The following is a 26,789-nucleotide window of genomic DNA, read 5'->3' on the forward strand; positions in this document are numbered from 1 at the left end:
GCGAGGAGGAGAGAACATCTGCCCTCCTCAGATGTGACGAGCTGCAGACGTCCCTGAAGGAGTCAGAGGATCAGCTGCAGCAGAACAAGGTCATCATAGAGGAGCTCCAAGCCGAGGTGGAGAAGAAAAACAAGAAGAAGAGGAGGTGGTTTATCTGCTGGCAGTAAACCACTCTCCAACCTGAACCCAACCCCTTCTGAACCTGTGTCTGTATCTTGACTTGTTTCTGCCATAAGTGGCACAAATGAGTTGAGGTACGACACAGGTCCTGCATTTTAAACAAATAAAAAAATTTAAAAATTCAAATAAGTCTAAATGTTTCTTTCTGTTTCTCAAACATTTCCCACTTGTGTCCGTTACATATCAGTGGTGAAGAGGTGCTTCTCACAGTTTCACAGGTCGATCTGTAAAACTACACTCTGTAATCACACTGAAAATATGAGCCGCACAATTAATCTCAAATTGATTGTCGTCATATTGAACAAATTTATGACTAGGGCTGGGTATCATTAAGAAACAGCAGATATGATACAGAGATATATGAGCCCCACATTTACATTTACACAGAGACATGCGCAGTTTAATGACTCTGAAGAATCACAATATATCAACTAAAACAACTTTGACACTAAAAGTCTTTGTTAAACCAAAGTTAATATGAAATAAACCGATTTTAATCATCAAAACAGTGAATCAAATGTCAAATGTTCTGCATAAATGAGTTTCTTTTTTCTCTAAACAAGCTGCACAAATGTAGCGCTGTGACAGAATAATTTGGTAAAATATACAAAAAAAATACTCTTGGCGATATATCGATACAGCAGCGCACGATATCGATACTGTATCATTAAAGGAAACAACACGATATAGCGATATTTTGATATTTTTGATTTTTGCACAGTCCTAGTTTGGAGATAATGTGGATGTGTCCTGTGCATCTTTCAGTTACATTACAGTGTGAGGAGCTACACGCACACACACACACCCCCCCCACACACACACCCACACACACACCCCCACACACATACACCCCCCCCCCACACACACACATACACACACACCCCCACACACGCACACACACACGCATACACACACACACAAAGTACATATTCTCTCCCCACCATCATAATTTCATTTCAGCCACACCTCTGATCTCAGTCCTTCATATTCTTTTCCACTTTAAACCTGTCAGCAATGTTCCCTCTAATTTTTCACAAGTCTGAGCAAACACACAAACTCCCTGAGTGGTCCCATGGACCACTGTGAGCGACATCAGACGTGTGCACTGTGGTCATGCTGCATCGCATCCATCCAAGTTAAATGGTTTATTAAAAGAATCAAATTACCGCATTTACATTTCTGTTATAAGACTTTTAATTAAGTTCTTTAGCCACTTATACAATGAAAATGACAAAAATCTTGCTCATGACCTGTGTAGTATGTTAATGCTATTGGAAGTATAAATATTTAATTTAACTATGGCAAAACATGAGCTTCCAACCAACCCAAGCCAACTGTAAACTCCAATATTGAAAACAAACATTTTTATGATAAAGCTCTGACTTGTATTATGAGTATAAGCCATTGTGTGAAGCTTTTGCTGTGCACTGAGTGAGATTGTCCTACTGTGGTCTGGGAGACAGTCCGTTAACTCTTTTTCAGTATATGACACGATCATTTGATTTTTACTACTCATAAACTAGTGACAGTTTTCAATGACCAATACACACTGAGAGGAATCTGTATCTGTAACAGTGTGCCCGAGGGCGGGCCGTCAGAACGTTAAGGGGTTAAACACTTAGAATCATTAGCGAGTCTTCACTCCACGTCGTCCACATCGGCTAAAACAGTGATAGCGGCGCATGAGGACGCCTGTCAATGACAGTGATAAGCTGCTCAAATACGTATGTGAATCACATAATTGGCTGGAGCAGCTCGTCACCGGTCACACTCACTGACTCACATTGAAAAATAGCGCAGAATGAATTTTTGTGTGTTTATTTTATTTTCAACTCCGGTTTGATTTTTTTGTGCGCAGCACAGATTTTCTGTGCGCAGAGACCGTGTCAGCAGTGCGCAATTGCGCACGCGCGCAGTTTAGAGGGAACAGTGCCTGTCAGTCCAAATCGTCCCAAATTTGGCTTCCCCTCTCCTCGCCTCTCCACACATGATGCCTTGGTGGTGGTCCTGTAATACTTTAACCCCAATCAGCACTTACAAACCACCTCCTAAGCTCCACTCCACTTCAATTAGCTCTGTTACATCCCAGCGCACATGGGTTCTGCCAGCTGACCCCCCGGGAATTGAACCGCTAACCTCAGCAGCACGGGCTGCCCTCACTGTACCGCTCTCCTCCTGCTGAGGGCTTATAAATAATTCTATCCCATACTTCATCTTTCCGAGCAAATTAAAATCAAAGTCGAGAGATTCTGCAAGATTTCAATACGTCTGATTTGGAAACTGCCTTGACTACAGCCAGATGATTACAAACACCAGGGCGTCCGGTGTGTCGAATTTACATGTAAAGTCTATGGTGGACGAGCATCCTGTGTTTTTGTGGCATGTTTTCAAACATCAGAGTGGATTCACGCGTTGGATGCTCTGTTTCGCGCACCCAAATCATCAGACACCAGAGTTGCGACGTAGCAACGTCATTATCCAGAAAAAGTAAAAAGACATCAGCCACAAACTAGCGGCAACTTAATTTAGCTGGGCCCCCCGGCTAGCATAAAGGCTAGTCACGGACTCAGACACGCTGGCACAGAGCTAATCCCCAATGTTGAAGGGTTTTATGTAATAAATAGACTAAAGCCACTTTCTCAACTTGATCTGAATGGTTCACAAAGACACAGGGAAAACAAAACACTTGCAGACTGCAATGGACGCCCTGAATGTGCGTCGGAGGCGTTTGTCTTCAAAGTCAAGGGGTCCAACTAGAAGCGTCCAACACCTTTTTGATGCCCTGGTCTGAATGCAGCATTATACTCCCTCATGTGCAGTGAGGTTATCAATTACATTTTGAATATTTACTCATGGTGAGTTTTCATCAAAATTCCAATTTTTTGAAAATTTCCAAAAAATATTTCTCTTACACACATTTTTTGTTTGGAAAAAGCCAATAGAGCAAATGTGCATATTTATGAGCTGAATGCAATCATAAGCAAATCAAGGTGTGATCTAATAAAATGGTTGTCTAGCTCCCTTGGATGAGAGGTGAATTGTCTTTATGTTTGTTCAGTTGACAGAGTTGAATTTTTCTTTTGCTATGGATCATACCTGTACAGCTTCTCTCTAGCCCCCTCTTAAAATTTTATTTTAAAAAATGCATACTTTTACAGCATACTTAGCATACTTTTACAGCATACTTTTACTCCTACATGAGTAATATTTGTTTTGAAGTAACAGTACTCATATCTTAGTAAACGTATTGGTTACTCTTCCCACTCTGAGTAAGTCTACAAGTGACTAAAGCTTTATGTTGACAATATGAAATGATTAGAACATTTGTCTTTCTTGCACCGCTCCTTCGGATATCTTTTAGTTTGTCTCATTTTGTGTATGTCCTGTGAAATTTTAATAATAAATCAAATGTTACGTCCTGACAGTTGCTCTTTAAGTTACTCTTATTTGAGTGGTACTTCCCCAAATATTTTTTTTACTCGCACTTGAATAATTTCTTTGGCCACTACTTTGAACTTCTATTAAGTAATATTATTTTGAAGTAATGGTACTCCTGCTTTAATACATTGGCTACTCTGCCACCTCTGGTGAAACAAGTGGAGGGATTTCATAGTACACCTTTAGAATATACTATTGAATTTTTGTTATGGCCAGCCTACTAGACACAAGCAAAATGCAGCAGCAAAAATAATAAATACATTTTTTTTAAGTGAGGTCAAAACAGTGAACTAAATTGCACAATTTATTTATTAAAAATTATATGAAAATCTCATCTCATGTTGTGTCAAATTGCCTTGTCCCCCCTCTCTATTCACAATGACAGAGAGAGAAATAAAAGGGGAAAGAGATGGAGGAAAGAGAGATGGGAGAGTCTATAGAGAGTACAGGAGGAAGGGAAAGATGGGGGTGATAGGGAGGTAGAAAGAGACGGTGGAGAGGGAGAGAGAGAGAGAGAGAAAGAGAGATAGAGTAAATCTACCATAGAAGGTGGCACTAAGGTCAGACAGAATCCTTTGGACTCCTATACAACTGTACACTGACATAAATTGAACTGGACATGTACCAGGGATGTGCCTATAGCTGTGGTACTGTGTTGTAACTACACAGGTCTTGTGTAGTTGTTGTCTAATCCTGGTCTAGTCCTGGTTTAGTCCTGGCTTAGCCCTGGTCTTGTTCTGTGCTAGTCTAGTCCTGCTCTAGTACAGGTCTAGTCCTTTAGTCCTTGTTTAGTCCTCACTTGTTCTGTTTTTTGCAGTAGCACTTTGATTTATCTGAATGTCCATTTTCTGATTCTTTGTTTTTTGTTTGTTTAGCCTGGTTCAGCCACGGTCTAATCCTAGTGCTGCTCTAAACCTGATTCAGTTGAGGGTTAGTCCTGCTCTAGTCCTGGCAGTGATTTAGTCCTGGTTTAGTTGTGTCTACTGGGTCTTGTCCTGGTCTAGTCCTGGTTCTCTTAACAAAAGATGAAACTGGTCAGTGTGTGGACAACCTCTCTCTTTTGTAAATAAACCTTTATTTATTATAGAATTTTACTGGCATTTTCAGTTCCATTACCAATACAAGTTGGGCTTTGAGAATCTGCTGATTGCAGATATCAACCAATACCTGCCAATTTAATTTAAAACTAGTAAGTAACAAAACTGGTATGACTTGATAGCCATTATAAATCTAATAATAATGATAACAACAACAACAACAACAACAACAACAACAACAATAACAACAATAACAATAATAACAACAACAACAACAATAACAACAATAACAATAATAATAACAACAACAACAACAACAATAATAATAATAATAATAATAATAATAATAATAATAATAATAAATACTAATAATATTACTGATAATAATAATACTCATAATAATAATAATTTTCACAGTTACTATCTATTTTCCCTTTGAAAGTCAAAGTTTAGTCATGTGACCTTGATACTCCTCAAACAGGTGAATCACAGAAGCATTACAATATTATCTCTGTGCGTACAGTATTTATGCCACCGTGAATGCCGAGGGGGATATTTTTATCTTAGCCGCATCTGCCGATGGCTAGCAAACGCAACTGTGTACGCCGCTAATACGTCATGGACAAAAGCCTATATTTATAACACAGCTAGCAAACGGAGAATAAGCCTATACCGTTGTTAGCATGGAAGATAGGTCTGACGTGTCCATGTTTGATGCTAATCCAGGATAATCTTCATCCCATCTAGCCCAAGGATGGAAAAACAAATCTGGTATCGTATTGTGAAATTTGTACCCCCCCCCCCAGCTGCCCTGAGATACAAGGCTACCAGTCAGCACCATTGATCCACACATACCACATTCATACTAGGCGATGTGAGCAAAGTATTTTGCCTAAGGACACAATCACAGTTTGTTTGCCACTGCTACCCCACTGTGGCCCATAGTATTCTCACTGGTCTCCCATCTAAGTACTAACCAGACCCGGCCTTGCGTAGCGACAGAGATTAAGTGAAATCGGACAAGGCAGGTGGTATGGTACAAATACTCTGGTCTCTGAGAATTGTGAAGAGCACTTATAAACTCATCGTGGTGAATTGTTAGGATGCTCAGAATGTATAAGTTCAGTGAGGAATCTATGAAAATGAAATTACCCAAATATAATAAAAACCCAGGAAGCATTTAAATCTATAATATAGTTTCAAAATGGGGTCAAACTAAAGAAGTCTTACAATAGGTTTCTTATCGCCGTTCAGCATGCTAGCTCTAATCACCATTTGGTTGATGTCATTGCATTGACAGTACATTAGCATAGAGCTGATATAACATTAGCTTTTAGCCCGCTAGCCTAATAGTGTCATATCTGTTTTTGCCATATGGTCATTAGGATACAAGTCACTAGCTTCTGGGCTAGCAGCAGTTTGTTATTGCTAATGATGTGTAAAGACATGCTCAGGCTCAAATTGAAACTGAAGAACAGTTTTGTAAGCATTAAAGGCCCTGTACCCAATTTCTTTCCCATGTATTTGAGCAAAATGTGTGCCCCAGTACAGATATATTGCATAAGCAGCTCTGGAGGTCAAAATAAATCCGCTGTGCTCTGTTTGCATCTAATTGTACAACGTTTCATTGTCTGAGAATGACTAAGTGCACGGTTAACATGCTACTTGTTGTCAGCTTTATTGTGACAGCAGCACTTTGCTCTGTTAGCTGAAAATTGTGAAAAGAGCTTATAAACTCATTGTAGTGAATAATCAGGATACTCTGAATGCATAAGGTAAGTGAGGAATAACTTTGCAAAGTTTAAAATGAGCTAGTTCTGTTTTCAGTAAAAAATCATGTACACCTTTAATAAAGATAGATAGATAGGTAGGTAGATAGATAGTAGTGGTGGTAGTAGTAGTAGTAGTAGTAGTAGTAGTAGTAGTAGTAGTAGTAGTAGTAGTAGTAGTAGTAGTAGTAGTAGTAGTAGTAGTAATAGTGGTGGTGGTGCACTCCCCAAATCAATACTACAAACTGTACCAGAAAAATTCTAAATAAAAAAGGTCTCCAATATGCCATGTGCTAGTACATCAGTAAAATATTGAAATGTGTTTGGTAACAGGCATGGACTGTAATGTAATGTAATGAGCACTTTGAATTTCAGCACATAGACTGGTGGCCGTGAGAGGTAAAAGCTGTTAGCCACATTTTGGTGTATGATCATGCTTCCGTCTGCAGTGAAAACGGATTTTGGCCAGTGAACACATAAGCCCTGGCAGTGCATGTGGAGTTAGGCCTGCCAATGTGCTACGGCGTCCAATGTCATTAACAGCAAAGGACAGTTGGAGGGCCTACATTAAGCCAGTGGTGGGTGAATTACTCAGTTTTGTTACTTAAGTAAAAGTACAGAAACGGCAGTAAAAAGTTATTCAAGTAAAAGTAAAAGTATAACATGAAAAAATCTACTAAAGTAAAAGTATTTAAGTGCCCGTTTAAAATTGTACTTCAAGACTAAAATGTAAAAGCATAAGTGTTATTAAATGTAGTAATATTGATAAAAAATTAAACATATTTTGGTCAGTAGTAATGATACAAATCCATTTCTTATTTTTTCTTACAAATTTTGTGCATTGATTTTTGTTTGTTACCACAAACATGGTAAAAATAACCACTCAAATCAGATGAAAAATACTTTTTACTTTTTAGTCCAGTTCAAGCAGAAAGGCGAGGCAAGTTTATTTGTATTGCACAATTTGTACGCAAAGTAATTCAAACTGCTTTATAGAATAAGAATGGCATCAAAATCACAATGCAAACAAATCAAAACATAAATAATCATCATAAAATTAACATTAAAAGAGAAGAGTGCAAAAATAAAAACCTTTCAGTCATTGTAAAATGTACTTAAGTAAAGTACAGTACTACTTGTACTTTGTTACCTACCAAGACTGCATTAGGGAGCATGGGAGTACTTCCGACTCCTTGGCTCCAATTCACTTTCTATTGAATTAACTGCTGTTGCCAGGTTCGTCATTTTGGTCTTGAGATCTTCATATGGACACATCATCCTGGTATTTTTATTTCAATATTTTGCCTGTAAATTAGATATGTACATTAGCAACGTTAGCAACAGGTTTGATTGACAGCATTGCTTAGAGCCTGCTCTGTGCTACACTAGTGGTAGGAAGGGCTGTTACTTTCAACAGCCTCAGTCCAGATTGCCTCTTTGAGTGCAATAATACTCACAGTCAGAATTCCAAATATGGAATTCGGCTCCAAATTGGCCCCTGTAACTGCTAGCTTCGATGAGCTCCATTTGACTGGAGCTGAATGCTCGCTTTAGTCCACTTCTTCATACAGTTTATGGTCTGTGTACAGAATGAGCCTCACAAATGCATAAATTAGTCTCTCTGATTCAGTTCATTTAAGTGTAAAATGTCTCCTTCTGATCGGAATCGTCACTAGCTAAATCTTTAATCAGCTTCTATTTTTAGCCTAAATCTGCTTCAGTTTTACGTGTGTAATAGATAGTTCTTTAAAAATAAAAATAAACACAGACACAAAAGAATGAAATAGAAGAGTGGTTACATATTTACTCTATTCAGTCTATTAAATGTAACTTGCGTACATATCCCAATTCCTATGAAGAATTACACAGCAGGTTTTGTCGCTGTCCATGGTGCTGCACCCTAACAACTGCATGTTTCTTTACATTACTTCAGTACACTTCACTCTGTCACTCACCAAACCTACATGTGTATATTTTTAGCACCTCAGTCTGTTAATGAAAATAATTGTCAAATTTATTATAATCGCAATCAGTCCTGCTTTTTTTAGATCACCATGTTGTTTTTAAAATGCTATATGTGCCCCCTTCAGAGCGCTATCACAACATAATCAGTGTGCATCCCGCTAATGAAACTACTAAGTTCCTGTGCACAGTTTTGTGTCATGTTTTTGTATATTTATTGAGAATTGTTGTGTGGGAGAATGGATGACACAGGCATTTGGGCTGCGCAATGCATAGAATCTTACAGGTAACCATAAGGAAGGTTAAAATAGCTTGGGACAGATCGGATCAGATCAGATATGCATGGATGACATCTAAATTCTCTTCAAGCATGTTTTTTGATGGGGGAACAATATAACATGGTGGAAAACTCAAAAAAAGTAGATTTTGCATAATACCCCCTCTTTAAATATTTTGCCAGTACACACCTTTAGCAATAGGACTGTGCCAAAAATGAAAAGATTACAATCTCAACTTTGGTTGATCTTGATAATGAGGCAAGTGCATTTTAATGGCCAGGTCTACAGCTAATCCTGTGGCAATAAGAGCGCATGGTACTGAAGAGGAGTCACTGGTCTCTTGCTTAGGTAAAAACTATAATTTGGGGCCACAGTCTCTTTACGTCTCCTCACTTGTCCTCGTGTTTCACAAGTTTTGACTTAAAACTGCACAATTTGACTGAAAGTGCAGTGTCTCCTTCCCTCTCCCTCTGTGTGTGTGGTGTGGTACCCCCCCCCCCCCCCCCCCCCCCCCCTCTGATCCAGCACCTTCTCTCCTCATTTATGAGTGAAACTTAAGACCAAATTTTGTGCACTGATATCGCACATGTTTTTTTTCCAATAGCAGTAACGCGTGCATGCTTTTACACTTTAGTGACCAGGCATCCCTTTTTACACGGGACAGTCCAGGCCACCTGTGTTCCCTGTCGCAGCAGATTTATCCAAAACCAGTGATTTGTCCCAGTTTGACACAAGAAATGTCCCAGGTGTCCAAAAGTAAAGAGGAGCATATACAGTATTGTCATTTGTTTAGCCAAAATACAAGAAAAAACATGCTTGTTCACAATACAAAGAACATATTCTTGGTTGCACTGACTGAAGTCTCTCAGATTATACCCTCATAAGCAAGTCATGAATAAATCAATCATTATTGTGTTTTATTATGACCAGCCATCCCAAACTGAAAATTTCGTCATCTCAATTTTAGGCTTAATATATTGTGCAAACTCATTCCAAACTTTAAATTTGTATCAAAGGGAAGTAAAAACTGTAGTGATCCTGACACCCTGCCCTATATCTGAAGTTCACCTGTCTATGTTTCCAATTAAATGGAAGAAGATCAAATCCACAATCGAGAAACAATCAGTGGGGGACTGATTTCTTTCTTTTTTTTTTTTTTGTCCATATCGTTTGGCCCTATTTATAAGTGTACCTTCCTCTGACATGTATGCTCCCTTGCTTTCCAATAAATAACCCTCTCCCCCGCACAGCAGCGCCCCCCTCAGGCTGTGATGAGTTGTGCTGATGCTGTAAACATGTTTCCTCTTAACTCTGGATAACCCTCCCACCATCTCTGTTTATTCCCCTGCTCCCCTATGTCTTCCCTGCTCTTTCCTCTTCCTATACCATACTGGGAGGCATTTGGATTCAGTGTGTTACTTATCATTAGCAAAACATAATTAAGATTTATTTTATTAAATTATGTAATTATTTTTATGGTTTACTGTTATTTATTTTTTGGAGTGACATTTTTAAAGAGATGGATAGATGGGGAGAGAGATAGACTAATAGATAGATAGATAGATAGATAGATAGATAGATAGATAGATAGATAGATAGATAGATAGATAGATAGATAGACAGACTGATTGATTCATTGATTCATTGATTCATTGATTCATTGATTCATTGATTGATAGTCCAACTCACAAAAGGTCAAAGCTAGCAATTCCATATCCAGAGTATCCAGATCCAAGGGAATAATATGGAAAGTAGCTTTGAGTAGACAAAAACATCCCAACACAAAAAAGAAATAACTTTCCCCGCTGGGATCAGCACATAGGGCCAGAATACACACTCAACAGAGTATGTTTTGTTGTTTTTTTTTTAACTCTGGAACATTTGCTGTGTGTCAGAGTGCTACACATATGAATCGATAGCCAGGTTATGAAGCAGTATAAGCCAATGCAGACGTTCTGTTTACTAACACTGGAGGGTCTATATACATGCTGTTCTCCCTGGTGTATATTCCTCGTTGATACTTTCCGTTCCTGTACCACTTTGATCCTTGGTGTATCTCTCTCTCTTCTCAAGGTTTTTAACAGCATTTAAAGCACCATCTGTTTTCAAAGCAAGAGGCCATAGTATCTATAAAAAGTGCGATATTCTGCTAAACTCATCTCTCAACACTTTTAACATCATTAAATTACACCTGGAGATGTGCAATTCCACATATTTTGTCTCTCTCATCAGAGCCACATTCAATCCCACCTCATGACATCATCAGGTGGTAGCTAGAAGTGCTCCTCTTTGTTTCTGAAGTCGATAAGGAAATCTCCCAGAGTGAAACAGACATTGTTGAGTTTGTATTTGTTTGTATTTGTATTGTATTTGGATGCAGTGTATTTCCCCCTTGTGGAAAAAGTGATTTCTGTTTTAAGTTCATGCTTTTTGTCTACTCAAAGCTACCGTAGTTTCCATATTGTTCCAGACTTGAGACCGTGGCTGTTTCTCAAATGCAAGGCGTCTTGTCTTGGGCTGATCTGGGCGTGGTAAGGCATTCAGGTTATCACTCACTGCCCAAGTCATGTTTGTTTTCACATGTCCTCCGCAGGCACGTGTCCTCCATTTTGTTAACGTGTAGCTAATTTGCCAAGAATACATAAATGTTACTCATAATGCACCAAGATTTTAGAAGGAAAAAAAAGGGCATGGGTCTGTCTTGCTTTTGAATCAACACAACACACACAAGCTCTTCAAAGACCTATATAATAAAAGTTCATTTGTGTCCCTCTGATGAGCTCAGCCTGCTGTTCCTAAATTTACATCCAGGCTTAAGTAACTCACCTTTTCTTTAAACACAATATAAAGATAAGCATTTCACAGATGTTGTTGGTTTCTTTAATCTCTCCCTGTAGAGATCTTAAGCTTGAACCGACAGCTCCACACGGGCCTCAATCTTTAAAGCAGAAGTTTTGGAGCGACTCTGCTAATGAAGCCTTGTTTCAGTTTTGCCAATAGATTTCTATTACAAAAAAACAAAAAACAAAAACAAAACATGAGCTAACGAAGAAACAAGGGGTTAGCACACGGGGCCCTAATACACACCCAACAGAGTCTATTTAACTCTGGGCCATTTTCTGTGTGTCATATTTATTTATTCTAGCTATAAATAACTATAAATGCAGTACAAAATATGCACATGTATCTGTCTATCTCTATATACAAGGAAATTATCTTATGCCATGTTAAAAATGGTTTATTTGGCAGAAATGTATTAGAACTGTATTCATAAAGCAGCCTTACAGATGGAAAGCACTACTATTTTGCATTATTTGAGTATGAGGCTCTACTTTCTATTCAAATATATGACCATTGAAAACCGCATATCCAGGCTTATCAACACAGGGGCATGTAGCCAGTCGCGCACTGAATGCTAACGGCTGATTCAGTGCAGCTAGGTATCAATAGAGAGGAATATGAATGAAGAATTATGAAAAGGACCTAGGACAATTATTACTTGTAGACAGACAAGTTACCACTGGCTGTGGCATATATATATATATATATATATATATATATATATATATATATATATATATATATATATATATATATATATATATATATATATATATATATATATATATATATATATATATATATATATATATATATATATATATATATATATATATATATATATAAAAATGTGATCCAGTATTGCAATTGTATTTTATATTGATTTTAAAGGTGCACTGTGTAATTTTTCCTGTTTGGCTCAGTGAGTTGAAATTGCTTTGAGTAGAATTTTCCAAAATTTTCTCTCATTTATTAAATCACAGGTATTGCTCAAAAGATACTTTGAAAAACATGCATAATTACTGGCAGCGAAGTCAACACTCCACAGATTTGACCTGTAACTTTCCTTGATGGTGTAAGTAGCTTGTCTCCAGGCAGTTAGAAAGTTTAAATACCAAACAGCTGTTTGGTACCAGAAGGATATCAGAAGGTGGTGTACCCACTCCTAAAAGTTACATAGTGCATTGTTAATGCAAAGTGATCGACGCTAAAATGGATCCAAAGAGTTAGAGCTAGGGTAGAACACGCCTAGGTAAATGTTTTACTGTAGAGGATTTTCAGTGCATTTAAATATTGCAATAATTTATTGCAATACTTTCTTTATTCATTTATTTATTTATTTGATATTGGATCAGATTTTTACTGTCTTAAAATGTAAAAAAACAGAACTAGTTCATTTTAAACAGTTTTTAGTTATTCCTCACTTACGTGAAATCAGATAGCATCATCATCTACAGGTAGTAAAGGGAATTACTGTTTAAAAAACAAACAACAACCTTTCCCAACATGCTAACAGAAACTTGGCATTATAATGTATGCAATTTAATGGCAGAAATGGTTAGAATGGACTTAACAACAGCACAGGACTTTTACCTGTGATATAACAATCCTAGGAGATTCAAATAGCATGTTTTTTTTTTTTTTTTTTTTAAATAATTTTTATTATTATTATTATTAATGATGCAAAATACAACTCATAACAATGTTATAACATGCCAATTTAAATATAACAGTAATAGGCTCTTTGCACAGCAGTACATGCTAGCTCACTGTGTCTCAAAGCTAACAGTCAATTTGATTAAAATCGGAAAACATAAAAAAAAAAATATTAAAATTAATTAAAATAAGACTACTTATTTTTATATGTAGAATACTTTAGTTTGTGGTGTTGTTTTAATATTTATTATGCCTTAAAATTAGCCTTTAGCATTCGCATTGAGGCAAAAGCCTCATAGAGATAAAACTGAACAGGAAGTAGTGACACTAACAGTGTGGTTCCCTGACGCTGTTGTGAACAGAGCCTATTAGTCCTAGTTGAATTTACATGTCAAATCAACAATACCCCCCATTTCCAATCTTCATAATTTTTAATAGCTTAAAGTCCACTTTCAAAACTCCCTTGTGTGACTTAGCAACCATAGCTCCCACTTTTAATATGGCGCTACTTAATGCCTAATGGAAAGCAATCTCATTCAAATGTATCTCAAAGTCAGTTACACCTGGGAACATTCTGACTACTTCTATATTGTAAACAAGCAAAACAAGTCCAAAGCTCTCCCTAATAATATGAAAAGTTATTCGATTTCAAAATTGCAATCTAAAGTTTGAGTTATACTTTCTTGGGGTAATGAAGTATTTTTTTTACCACTTGGCGTTTCGCGGTGATGTAGTTGGGGAGAGATGGGTTGTCCTTAGAGGTTTAAGTGCAATTGAAATGTCTATTCGTGTTAAAATAATGCATTTCAATATTATTCCCGTTGGCGTTTTGATTTGGGGCACCATAGGTGTAATAGAGTTTCGATCTTATCCATATTGCATTGATGACAGAAGTTTTAGCAACCAATTCAGAACTAAACCAGGACTAAAAGAGGTCTGTAAAAGAATTCAGCAATGAATAAACTGAGCCAGGGCTGAACAAGGACTAAATCAGATCAAAATGAGAACTAATCCAAAACTTGTCTAGGTATTCAAACCAGCATTGAACCAAGTCTGGAAAGTTAGACAAATATTCATACACAAAAGTCCAAAGCAGAACCATATTACTAAACCATGACTAGAGCAGGACTAAACCAAGAGTAGAGCAGGAATAAACCAGGACTAGAGCAAGACTAAACCAGTACTAACTGGAGTAAACTAGAACTAAGCATGATCTGAACCAGGACTAAACTGGGCTTAAACTTGTCCACCACCACCTCTAAAGCAACAGTACTTAGACTAGCCAAGGGTAGATCAAGTCTAGACCAAGACTAAATCAGGACTAAACAAGGACTAAACCAGGACTAGATCAGGACAAACCAGAACTAGACCAAGACTAAACTAGGAGTAGACTAAGACTAGACTAGGACTAGACCAGGACTAGACCACGGCTAGATTAGGACTAGACCAGGACTGCACCAAGGCTAAATTAGGACTAGACCAGGACTAAACTAGGACTACACTAGAACTAAACCAGGACTATACCAGGTCTAAACCAGGACTGGACCAGGATGTAACCAGGATTAAACCAGAACTAGCCATGACCACACCAGTTTTCTTTAAAATACTATTAGACCAGTGTAAATGTGGCAGTCAAAAAGTATTGTTCCCACGAGTGGGAATAATTACCAAAACTTTTACTCAAATAAGAATACTTAAAAGTACCCAAGTAACAGTAAAAAGTACAGTATGCGCTGATACTTGCTGAAGTACAAATTCTTCAATCCACTACTCAATCAATCAACGTTTATTTATAGAGCACTTTACAACACTCAAGGTGACCAAAGTGCTTTCCAGTAAAATCAAATTAAAAAAAGTTAAAATCATACTAAAACAGTAAAATAGGAGAATAAAATAGAATAAAGTACATTTATATAACAAATTATAAATAATTATAATGTGTCACAACATTGCTAAATGTTGAAAGCCAGTCTGAATAAATATGTTTTAAGCCTGGATTTAAAAAGACCAAAGTCAGTAATGGTGCGCATATCAGGAGGCAATTTGTTCCAGAGTTTGGGCCCAGCCACAGAGAAGGCCCGATCACCCCAGTGTTTGGATTTAGTTTTCGGAACTTCCAAAAGGAGTTGATTAGATGACCTCAAGGCCCGGTTTGGATTTCGGACCACCAACAGTTCAGCCAGATAGGGCGGGGCGAGGCCATTAAGAACTTTAAAAACAAAAAGTAAAATTTTAAAATCAACTCTAAAAGAAACAGGAAGCCAATGGAGCGAATAAAGGACTGGGGTGATGTGTTGGCGTCTGGATGTGTTGGTTAAAAATCGTGCTGCAGCATTCTGCACAAGTTGGAGGCGACCCAAGGACGACTGAGAGAGTACTACTCCCAGTAGTACTAAGCAATCTACTACACCAGACATGACAGGCACAGAAAAACGCTAGCTGAAATGGCATTCTACACAACCTACCTGCCTGTGTTCTGATAACTAGCCTGCAGTGTGTTTTTTCCGTCGGACATGCTAGCACCTTTTTGACATGTCAGACAGCATAGGGAGAGCTAGCTTAAAGGTTATACCAATAAGCAGAGCAGATCGCTTCACTGTAGCAGAAATGTCGACGCGCAATAGCCTGTTAGCTTTTACACGAGTTGACACACAGGAGCGGGTGGGATGACAGGAGACAGCCAGAGAAAAGGCAGGGCTGATAGGGATAGACTGGGAAAGAGAAAAGCAAGGAATTCTAACATGGCTTTGGCAATATCATGCAATTGTAATATAAAATCGACAGATTTGGAATTCTTAACTTGTTTTTCAGGTTAAAAGTATTTTCTTTTCATATTTTGTTGTTTTTTTCTGGATAAACTGTTGTGGTGTAAAATAATGGCCAGTAATGGGGAGGTAGCTGGTTCAAACCTTAATATTACTGTCATACTGTTATAAAAAATACAAGCAAAAACATGCACTATAGGTAAAATCCTCCTGTGAAGGGAATTCTGACCAAGCCAGCAGCTACATCATGGAGATGGGTCCCAGAGCTTTGGTGCTCACTGCTCTCAATGAGAAGGATGGGTCAATGACAAATTTTCCTACACGGACATTAAGCCTACAGTAGTTATTTATTTATATATTTAGTGTGGTTGTACAGCCCAATATAATGTATGAGTGGCTGGTTTTAATGGGAAGGGCAATCAATAACATAATAACAACCAATAATCTAATAACATACAATAACATTATAATTTTGGCCAAGTTTAAATGTAATAAGCTCATAATGTAATAACAGGCCAATAATGTAATAACTTGAGTGAGCCAATAACATAATAATGCCAATAGTGTAATACTTTATTATATTATTGGCTCGATATTATAGAGTTTTAACTCTTTGCTTGTTAATTTTTGTGAGGGTCAGGTGACACTATCCATATCCGGCATGTCCTTTGCTTTGGAATACACATAGTAAAAAGAAAAATTCAGTTCTGGTGCTGATGGAGACTGCCTTATATCTGTTTGAAAGGGGGTAGATATATGGCAGGGTCCACCAGCAATCTGTCCAGAACTGAAGCAATGGCTTGAATGAGCAGCAAAATGTCTTCACTCAAAAAACTTTTTGTCCAATTGACAGAACTGAATTTTTCTTTTACCATGGATCATACCTGGATGACAGGGTTTACACATACATTTAAGGAATACATAGTTTGCATAGATTGCAAAGTTGTTGGAAAATAAGCAAAAACTCTGGTAGGCTAGATGTTGCTATTACAAAAAGGGCTGACAGTGAAAGCTCTTTTTGACTAATTATAATTTTACACAAATTTATTTTAATAGCACTAGCAATATGTGTGTACATTCATTACAAACCCATGCTATGTGTAAAAATTGTACTTGGACACCGGCAACCCAGTTAATCATCTTAACCATTTGCCATATGAACACAAAGTGCTTTACAGTCATTAAAACAATCCCTCATTTCCACACAACCACCCCACCCCTACAACTGCCCAACTCCACACAACCAAACAACCCAAACACAGGCAGTCTCACCCACACTCATGTGCACCCACACACACACGGTGACCTTAAGTAAAACATGGGCTGAGTACACACCGGGTCCGGGGAGAGATGAGGCCAAAACACCAGTTCTCCACCACCACCCCCAGTGCAGAGCTCCTGCTGAACAGTGGAGATCCTAAAAGTAATAAAACAATATCAGTTCAAAGTTAAGAACTAGGATATAAATAGCATCAAGAACATAAGAAAATAGATGTACTAAATAAAACAATAAATATTGCTCAAAATCTAAGCTAAAAAGGTTGATCTTGAGCGTGTTCTTAAAAACATGACCCTCTGAGGTCCTTGAGGGTCATAGTACTGGAAAGACGCCTTGCCATGAATGTGTGTCCTGTCTTTGGGAATGACTATGAGCCTTCTGTCTGATCCGTGAGGGTTTGTAGGTTAAAAGCAGTTCTGAAAGGTAAGAAGGCCCAAAAGTATTAAGGCATTTAAAAAACAATAAAATAACTTTAAAACTAATCCTGAAATGCACTCTAAGCCAATGCAGTGACTTAAAAACAGTGTAATGTGGTCCCACCCTCTGGCCCTAGTCAGGACACATGCTGCTGAATTTTGTAATGATTGTAAAGCTGCAATCCTCTTTTTGGGAAGATCTGAGAGCAGGGCCTTACAATAGTCTATCTGACTGGAGATAAAAGCAAGGCAAGTCAAGGCAAGTTTATTTGTATAGCACAATTCGTACACAAAATAATTCAAAGTGCTTTACAGAATAAGAAAGACATTAAAATCACACAAATCAAAACATAAATAATCACAAATAATTATCATAAAATTCACATTAAAACAGAAGAGTGCAGAATAAAAACCTTTCAGTCGTGTGCAGAGCTAAACAGAACTGTTTTGAGCCTGGATTTAAACATGGTCAAAGTAGAGGCCTGTCTCACATCTTCAGGAAGACTGTCCCAGGTTTTAGCTGCATAAAACTGAAACGCCAATTCCCCAAGTTTAGTCCTGACTCTGGGCACCAGCAGGAGACTGGCCCCTGAAGTCCTCAGAGTGCGAGATGGTTCATATGGCACTAATATGTTGGAGATGTACTTTGGTGCTAGACCATGGGGAGACTTGTACACAAGCAGAGCTGCTTTAAAGTCTATTCCATGTCTCTTGATGGCGCCACTAAGAGGGAGCATATACAGATTAAAAACCACAGGACCTAAAATGGAACCCTCAGGCACACAACATGTGATTTTAGGACTAAATACTATCTTAAACATACTGATAGTGCCATAAAATGATTTAATACAGTGAGTGTGTAATAATGCATTTGAGTGTGTCACTGAGTCAAAATCTGCAAAATCTCTAGCCTACCAGTATTTTTGCTTAATTTCAACAACTTTGCAATTCATGCAAAATGTGTATTCCAAATCAAAGGACATCCGGTGGATATAGATAGTGCCTCCTACCTCTCACAGAAAATAAGCTAATTGTTAAAATGCTTTTGAAGGATTACATTATTGACTGCAGTTATTATATTTTGACAAATTTTCCCTCTTCTCGAGCCAATATTGTAATACCCAGCCAATAATGTAAAAAAGTATGACATTATTGGCAAGGTGTTATTGTGTTATTGGCTCACTCAAGTTATTACATTAGTGACCGGGTATTACATTATGAGCTTATTACATTTACATTTGGCCAAAATTATTACGTTATTGGACGTTATTACATTATTTGGCTGTTATAGGTTGCTATTTTTTTTTCTAATAAGACAAATGCTGTAAGTGTCAAATGCCTTACAGTGGGGCAAAAAAGTATTTAGTCAGCCACCAATTGTGCAAATTCTCCCAGTTAAAAAGATGAGAGAGGCCTCATCAGAGACAAAAAGAGAAAAAAAAATCCATTTGCTCCCACAGATGATTTCTTCTCCCCAAGCTGCTTAACTATTGCAGAGTCAGTCTTCCCAGCCTGGTGCTGGTCTACAATTTTGTTTCTGGTGTCCTTTGACAGCTCTGTGGTCTTGGCCATAGTGGAGTTTGGAGTCTGACTGTTTGAGGTTGTGGACAGGTGTCTTTTGTACTGATAACAAGTTCAAACAGGTGCCATTAATACAGGTAACCAGTGGAGGACAGAGGACAGAAGAGCCTCTTACAGGTCTGTGAGAGCCAGAAATCTTGCTAGTTTGTAGGTGACCAAATACTTATTTTACCAAGGAATTTACCAATTAATTTATTAAAAACCCTGTGAATCCATGTGATTTCCTGGATCCTTTTCCCCACTTTTGTCTCTCATAGTTGAAGTGTACCTATGATGAAAATTACAGGCCTCTCTCATCTTTTTAAGTGGGAGAACTTGCGCAATTGGTGGCTGACTAAATACTTTTTTGCTCCACTGTAAGTTTATTTACTTGACATGTTTTGCCTTCAGAGTCACAGAGACCAGCTTGATTTACCTCTTATTGGCTTACATTCCTAGGTGTTTAACACATCAGACTGACCGTGCCTGTCTCAATGTGGTAATCTGTGGACAAGGGAGTCCCAGATGTGAGCCAAGAAAACAGCTCCCCCTCTCTATTGATGGTCAGTGCAAGAAAAACAATGTTGTATGATACCTGACCACTGTTAAAGAAGAAGAGCACAAGTGCAAATGATGGATATGTAATATCAGGAAGCGGGATACACGGACCAACAGGGACCAGGGGGTATTTACCTTGGCTCATAGCACCACACAAGGGCAGTGGTCTGTGTGATAGGTCTGCCAAGTTAAATCTGTGGAGAGGTGAAAAACACCTATAACTGAATAAATGCAAGATCTAAGATTCTATACTCTACTGTAAAGAATATGCAACAATCTAAAACTTTAAGAAATATACTTATTGCCACATTTTTCTTGCTAGTACCTTGTATGGGTAAATCCAGTCTCCTGGCTTCACCTTATAGATTTATGCTGGACGCTATGGAGGTGCAGCTGTGTTTCATTAGAGCCACTGCAGCTCTGTGTACACGGGGGACCCTATGTGACATTCTCTGACTATTGGAATTCTTTGCTCTCCCCCTCTCACCTTATGAAAAGTTAATGTGCGAACTTTTTCACACCAGTTCTTTTCAATAACAGAGCAGGATGTACATGCACTGGTGTGATCTTAGTACCCGGGTCTCACACAGTACGGGGTGGACACAAATATGCAGACAGTAGTTTAGTAACAAAGTAAGGTGTACAATGAAATGCTGCTACCTATTATGGGATAGATTAATGTACATATTTATATGTGAGGTAAATTTGGAACACTTGAAGAAATTATTCAAACTCAACCGAGGAGGCATGTTAGGCTAACTAGTTATGTTATGCTGACTTTTTAAAAAACTTTTAACTGTGTTGTTTCCTCATCAAAAACATACCTGGAGTTGTATTTTGTTTAATTTAATGCTTGTACTCATGCAATAATTCTGTTTACAAGTTTGTACATTTTCATTTTCGCCTCATAATTAATGGGCAGAGTCTCTAGCAGGGTCTCAGGTAGAGATCCTGCCCAGTGCCCATAAATTGTCATCAGACTTCTCAAATTGGGCATAACTGTGTGCTAGCATGAAGGTCAAATTGCTTAAATGGCTATCTTTTGGTATGTTTTCACATTTCATTGCCAATGCTGTCAGCAGATGATGCACACCAAATTCTAAATCAATATTTAAGAGTATATTTAAAGGCCAAATAAAATACGATACAAATCATGAATGGTGACATATTCTGCAAGATCAACTTTTAACCCATTGTTTTCTCTTCTCATTTACCCACTCAAAGTTATATTTAGAGTCATTCATGCATGTTTGTGTAATCTTTATTCTCCCGTATTCAAGACATCGTTGCTCCAAAAAGTCCCGATTCCCCCCACCCCCCTATACATGCTTACAATATTTATGCAGCTTCACGTAGCCATTTTGGCATAAATGAAAGAATCCACTGCTCGCTACTGTGAACTCTAACTATCTGTGGACCGATCAGCATGGTCAGCATGGAAATCAGCAGGCAAAAGTACAATGTGCTTTCTTTAAGATATACTGGCAAATGCATCCTCTGTATTTGACAAATCTTTCACTGCTGTCAGCTAGGGGTGCCACTGGATCAATAGAAACAGCTGCTGTGAAACTGGGTGAGTGTAGGATATAGAGGAAGAAAGTGCAATTCCTGTATACAAGATGATTGGTTGAGTGACAGATGTGTGACTGGAGACAAACAAATAAAGAGATAATGTAGTCTTCCTGGTTTGATTTCAGCTTGAGCTTCATTGTTCCCCATGACTTGCAGGATTCTTCCATATTCTAAAGATGGTCCTCCAATCTGTACTCCTCCCTCCCAAATCCCTCGTTCATTGGCTTTTCCCATCTCTGTAGCTCTCATCACTCTTACTCTGCCAGCTCTAGTCAATACTTCGCTCTTAGAATGAGGTGTCAGGAGACAGGAGAGGGAGGAAAATGATTACCAGGACTAGGAAAAGTTGGGAGAAAAATCACAATGGTGGGATAAGTCAAGAAGCAATGAGTTAAAAATGGCATTGGTTTTTCAGAAGGGTGTTTTTTTTTTAAAATGTATTTTCAGTGTTTAATGTAGCTGACTAAAGTATACAGTTCGTGAGTTTGTGCTCTTATATTCCAACTTGTTTTATTGATAAATTTGCTTTATTGCACAAACACTACATTCAAATTGGGATTAGAGTGGTGTTATCGCGATATTAACATTTCAAATTTAACTTTGATACAAACAGATAGACTTGATGATCAATACTGATTCTGATACCGCAGTGATAATAAAAAGAATGACAATAGAATGTGATGTTCAATATTAAATCATAGTACTTTCTCTTATATTACCTTGGTGCATGGGCGTATACTAGTCTATGTGATCTTATACTTGATTTGATACAGCTCAAGAACATTCTAAAACTATTCAGGAAAGGTTCATTTCCTGTGAATGTGACTTTTTTATATTTATACCTGCTAAAATGAGAATCCAATTTTGATACTAGTCTTAGTATCTGACATTAGATGTTTTTGACAACCCTAGACTAAACAAGGACTAAACCAGCTCTAGAAAAGGAGTAAACCGAGTCCAATTCAGGATTTAAGTGAATGGGAACTCAGCCTCACTTGCTGACAGATTTAAATTATAAGCATAGAGAAATGGCTCAAAGAACTTTGTTGCTCAAAGATAATAATTAGGGTTGTAACAAAATCCAAGGATGAATGAATAAGATATGTTGATATGCCAGTTAGCCAGTTAGTGTGAGTGAACAGGAGTTCTTTGAAACCAGCTGGAGTCATACTTAGACTGGCTGAGACTACAGCAGCTGTTGTTGTTGATGAACAAAATATGAGAGAAAATTATTATTATTAGTATTATTATTTTGTGAATCTATCTTAATCAAAGAATATTTTTACTGCAACTACAAAGTTTGTTTTATGGGAGAAACACCTGTTCTCCCAAAGAAAAAAAAAAGATATTCACTTAATCTTGTTGTTTTCAGCTCATACAGATGTGAAAAATTATCATTAAAATGTACTGCAAAATTCAGCTAATTGGCACTGGAAGAAAACACAGCAATCAGTTGATGTCAGAAAATGCACTTTTCACAGTCAAGTGTGAAATGGCAGTCCCAGCTCCCACTAATGCCAACTAGTGTCACAATAATAAACTTTTTAACTCCTCATGCTTATTTCATTAATCCATTAATCCAATCCATCTTCTCTGCGCACTCATAAATGCACTTTTTGCTCTTTTTCCATTAAGTTAGGTCACAGGTAAAACTCTGAACTTCCGCGCTGTTTTAAGCCCATAAACCATCACGAAGTGCATTCTTTGGTCAAATTGTGTAGATAATGATTGTATGGTTCTATTAGCATGGCATTCACAGAGGATAAGAACTTAATTTGACTACTTTGCTATTGCACATTGCTGCTGCTGACAGGTGAGGGAGCTGCAGTGCCTAAAAACCTCATTGGAAAAGGAGGTGTAGTTTATAAAGTTTGTTTTCCAAATGCAGACTTTATTTTAAGATAGACAGTATGAAATACTTATCCTGAGTGACCAAAAAGAGGTTTAAAGGAAATTAAAGCCACAAGAATTCATAATAGGTGTTCTTTAAATGTATTTATATTATTGTCCTATCTATCTAACTATATATCTATATATATTTTAAGAATTAAAAAATGAAACACCAATATATATACATATCCCATTTTCCATGATCATTCTTTGTCATCTGTCTATGCACTCAACTCTAAATCCTCCAAAACAGCAATGGGTTACTCACACCAAAGGGCTGCAGGCAAGGTTGTCCATCGTCCCCTGACTTTTTTTTTTTTTGACAAACTCCAGTGAATCACAACTTTCACCCAACTTGTATTTATTTATGCTCTTACACAATCTTCATACACACATATCCACTTTTATTAGCTGCTCTGATTAGCCGTTAGCACTAAGTTCAAAGCCTCCTGTTAGCTTCCCAGTGATTGTGCTAATATCTTGCGAATCACGTAATCTAATTGAGCCGAGTGAATTGAGTCTTGATGATATGAGGGGAGCAGAAAACTAATTGTGACAGGGTGACTAATGACGGCGATATAAATGCGCGGGGAATGTTACCGAAGGGGAGGACTAGAATAAGAATCTGCTTAAGCTGTCAGTCAGGGAGAGGTGACTGCATTGGTTTGTTTGTTTATTTGTTAGGGTTGCACACATTAGCTTAGCACTGCATTTGTCCCCTGGTAGTTGACTCAAGGCTTAACTAATTTATTTCGCTACGAGACTAGTTCAGGTTACATTATTATGAGGACTGAAATAGAAAAGATATGAGGTTTAAAGGTGCACTCTTTATATAGGGTCCTCCATCTGCTTGTCCCTATAGAAATGTTAATATTATGCCTGTAACGGTCCACAGTATGACATTAAACATGTATCTTGCATGTATTTAATGACAGGTATAACAAAAAACAAAACAACAACTTACAATCTGGCTGCGAACAGAGTCACCTCTCCCCAGATCTGATATGTAACGTGGCCTAGTAGTGTCATCTCCTTTTTTCCCCATGCAGATAGAGTTGTTAAATGCCGAAGTCTGTAACATTCAAAGCAATTTTTAAAGAGATGATGCATCTCTAGGGGCAATCATCATCATATAAATAAATAAATAAATAAATAAAATGTCCATGGAGACAAGCCAGAAAGTTACATGGTGCACCTGGTGAAAAAGTGTTCCTAAAGTATAAATCTGTATAGAACTGATTCATAAAGAACTCAAATATGCCCAAAATGTCATCACCGTATACCTTCTGTTCTCAGCCCCACTTTGTTAACTTGCCTTGACGGTAAAACTCTTGTGTCCCTTCTATAGCCTGAATTCATTTAAGTCCTTTTTGAGAGCATTATGAACCAGTGACACCCTACTCCACTCTCCTGTCTTCTCTGCCTGTCCATCATTTAGCCCGCTGCCACCTGTCACTAGCACTTCCATCTCTTAGTACATCACTGCTAACAGCTCACAGCATCTGCGCAAGAAACTAATGGAGGCTAAACATGCTCCTCAACATGTAATAACTCAGCCGCTATACAACAACACACAGTGGAGTGACCAGTACAGTAAATCAAACTCCATACAGTGTTAAAGAGTTTCCCGGTAACAGACTTGGATCATGTAACCAAAGATAATGTATTAAAGTAGGGGTGTTACCCTTTTGTGAGGTATTAATTGCTAACACATGACATATTTAGATCACCATGTTACGTTTTACTGTTTCGAAAATTCTATATTTGACACTCTGAATCCCTCTTCCCTCTGCTCTCCATGTTAAGACACTCACCCTTCAGAGCACTGTCCCCAGCACAACGAACGTGCATCCTGATAATGAAACTGTAAATTGCATCAGGTTTGTGCAGTTGTAGTGCGTTGTTTTGTATCATGCTATTGTATATTTATGGAAAATGATTATGTGGGAGCATGGGCGTTGTAGGCTTGTGGGTTGAGCACTGGACAGTATTGTACTTCTAACCGTAAGGAATATTCAAATAGTGACCGGAAGAAATTACTCAAATATGCATGGATGACATATAAAACCACTTCAGGCATGTTTTTAATGAGGGAACATCATTATAACATGGTAGAAAGCTCCTCAAAGATGATTTTGCATAATTCCCTCTCTTTAAAAATGGATTTAACAATTGTGAAGATTTATTATTTTTTATATCCATTGATTAATTTGACTACCTACTTCCATTGTTTGATTCCACAACTGATGTATTAAAATGAACTCCATTAGAAAAATGTCCTACGATGCATTCGAATTTTGTACTTGTTCCTTGAGTTGTTTTAACTTTCAAACACATTTTCAATTACAAATATGGGAAATTATTTGAATATTCGCTTGCATCTGAATATAACAAAATAGGTTCACATTTTTATCATTCGGTTCATTAAAGATGCACTATGCACTATTTCTCATATGAAGTTAACGTTATTCGAAAGACAAAACATAAAATAATGGACAAAATGTTTTATTTAGGATAGACACAAAACTGAGACAAAGTAAATCATATCTGAGGGAGTAGTGCAAGAAATATAAATCTTCAAATCATCTCATTTTGTCAACATAAAGCTTTTGTCACTTGAAGACTTACAGTGGGAAGAGTAAGAGTACTGTGCAAGTAGGAATAAAAGTAAGCTGTTAACGCAGTATCATTTTCTTCAAAAGATTACTCAAGAAAATCTAATAATGAGTAAATTACCATCCACCTCTGGGAACAGAAATTAGTTTGATGGGGCACAATCTTTCATAGTTGTTCTGAAAATTTTATGACAAAACATGAATCTTTTTGACATTTTCACAAATTTCAATCCAGCATTTCACACACTCACAGCACAGAAACGTTAATCAGATTATTATTTTTTTTATTCTTGTCTTGATTTTTCTATCCCTTGATTTTCTTCAGTTTGAAAAATACAGTTTCTTTGATTTGGTAAAGCACTTTTGTATCTCGTGCCAGAGCTAAAGTCGACAGAGCAGTTCTTTAATCCATTCTTTGGAAAGTCGAAACAAAACCAGAGCCAAAACTCACACTTTGAGCTAATTTCTTAAATGTGGTTTGGCAACTTGTGCTGCTATAGACAGTGATGAAACTCAGCAAATCTCAAGCCAAGACTAGGGAAGATTTTCAACTCTTAACATCACAAATGGATTCTATAAAGTAAAATTTTAAAGTGCCTGTTTTATGCTAAACTATAGGATTGTTAAGTGTGATGTCACTTCCAGGTCCAAGACGCATCAACCATGGATCTATAATAAGAATCCCCCTCTATCCTAGAGTGAGATCGACTTGTAGCTGCTCCATAGTTACTGCAACTCCCAGGAGATTGGGCCCAGAAAGAGTTCTCCTGTACAACACAATGCATTTTTTGGGAATTCAAACTGCCTGTGTTCGGCTGACACGGCATCCACAACTTTCACTCAGATCAGATTTTGTAGGGATTCTATTCTCTATTTTCAGAATATGAACATTTAAATATTTTAAATACTCAAAGCTCCTGAAAGTTAGCTAACTGTCAGATTGCAGGTTTGGCTTATGGTTAATATCTCTGCA

The 26,789-nt window shown here is 37.6% G+C and overlaps 1 protein-coding gene across 1 annotated transcript in view; it reads left to right on the forward strand.

Moving 5' to 3' along the window:
- Positions 1-26,789, forward strand: part of nlgn2a (neuroligin 2a) — a 135,705-nt gene that overhangs the window by 12,050 nt on the left and 96,866 nt on the right. The window contains exon 2 of the mRNA XM_033983856.2: positions 10,401-10,415. Within this exon, the coding sequence (XP_033839747.1) occupies positions 10,401-10,415 (15 nt within the window). The remainder of the gene's footprint in view (positions 1-10,400; positions 10,416-26,789) is intronic.

This window comes from Periophthalmus magnuspinnatus, chromosome 18, assembly GCF_009829125.3.
Source record: "Periophthalmus magnuspinnatus isolate fPerMag1 chromosome 18, fPerMag1.2.pri, whole genome shotgun sequence".
NCBI classification, from domain to species: domain Eukaryota; kingdom Metazoa; phylum Chordata; class Actinopteri; order Gobiiformes; family Gobiidae; genus Periophthalmus; species Periophthalmus magnuspinnatus.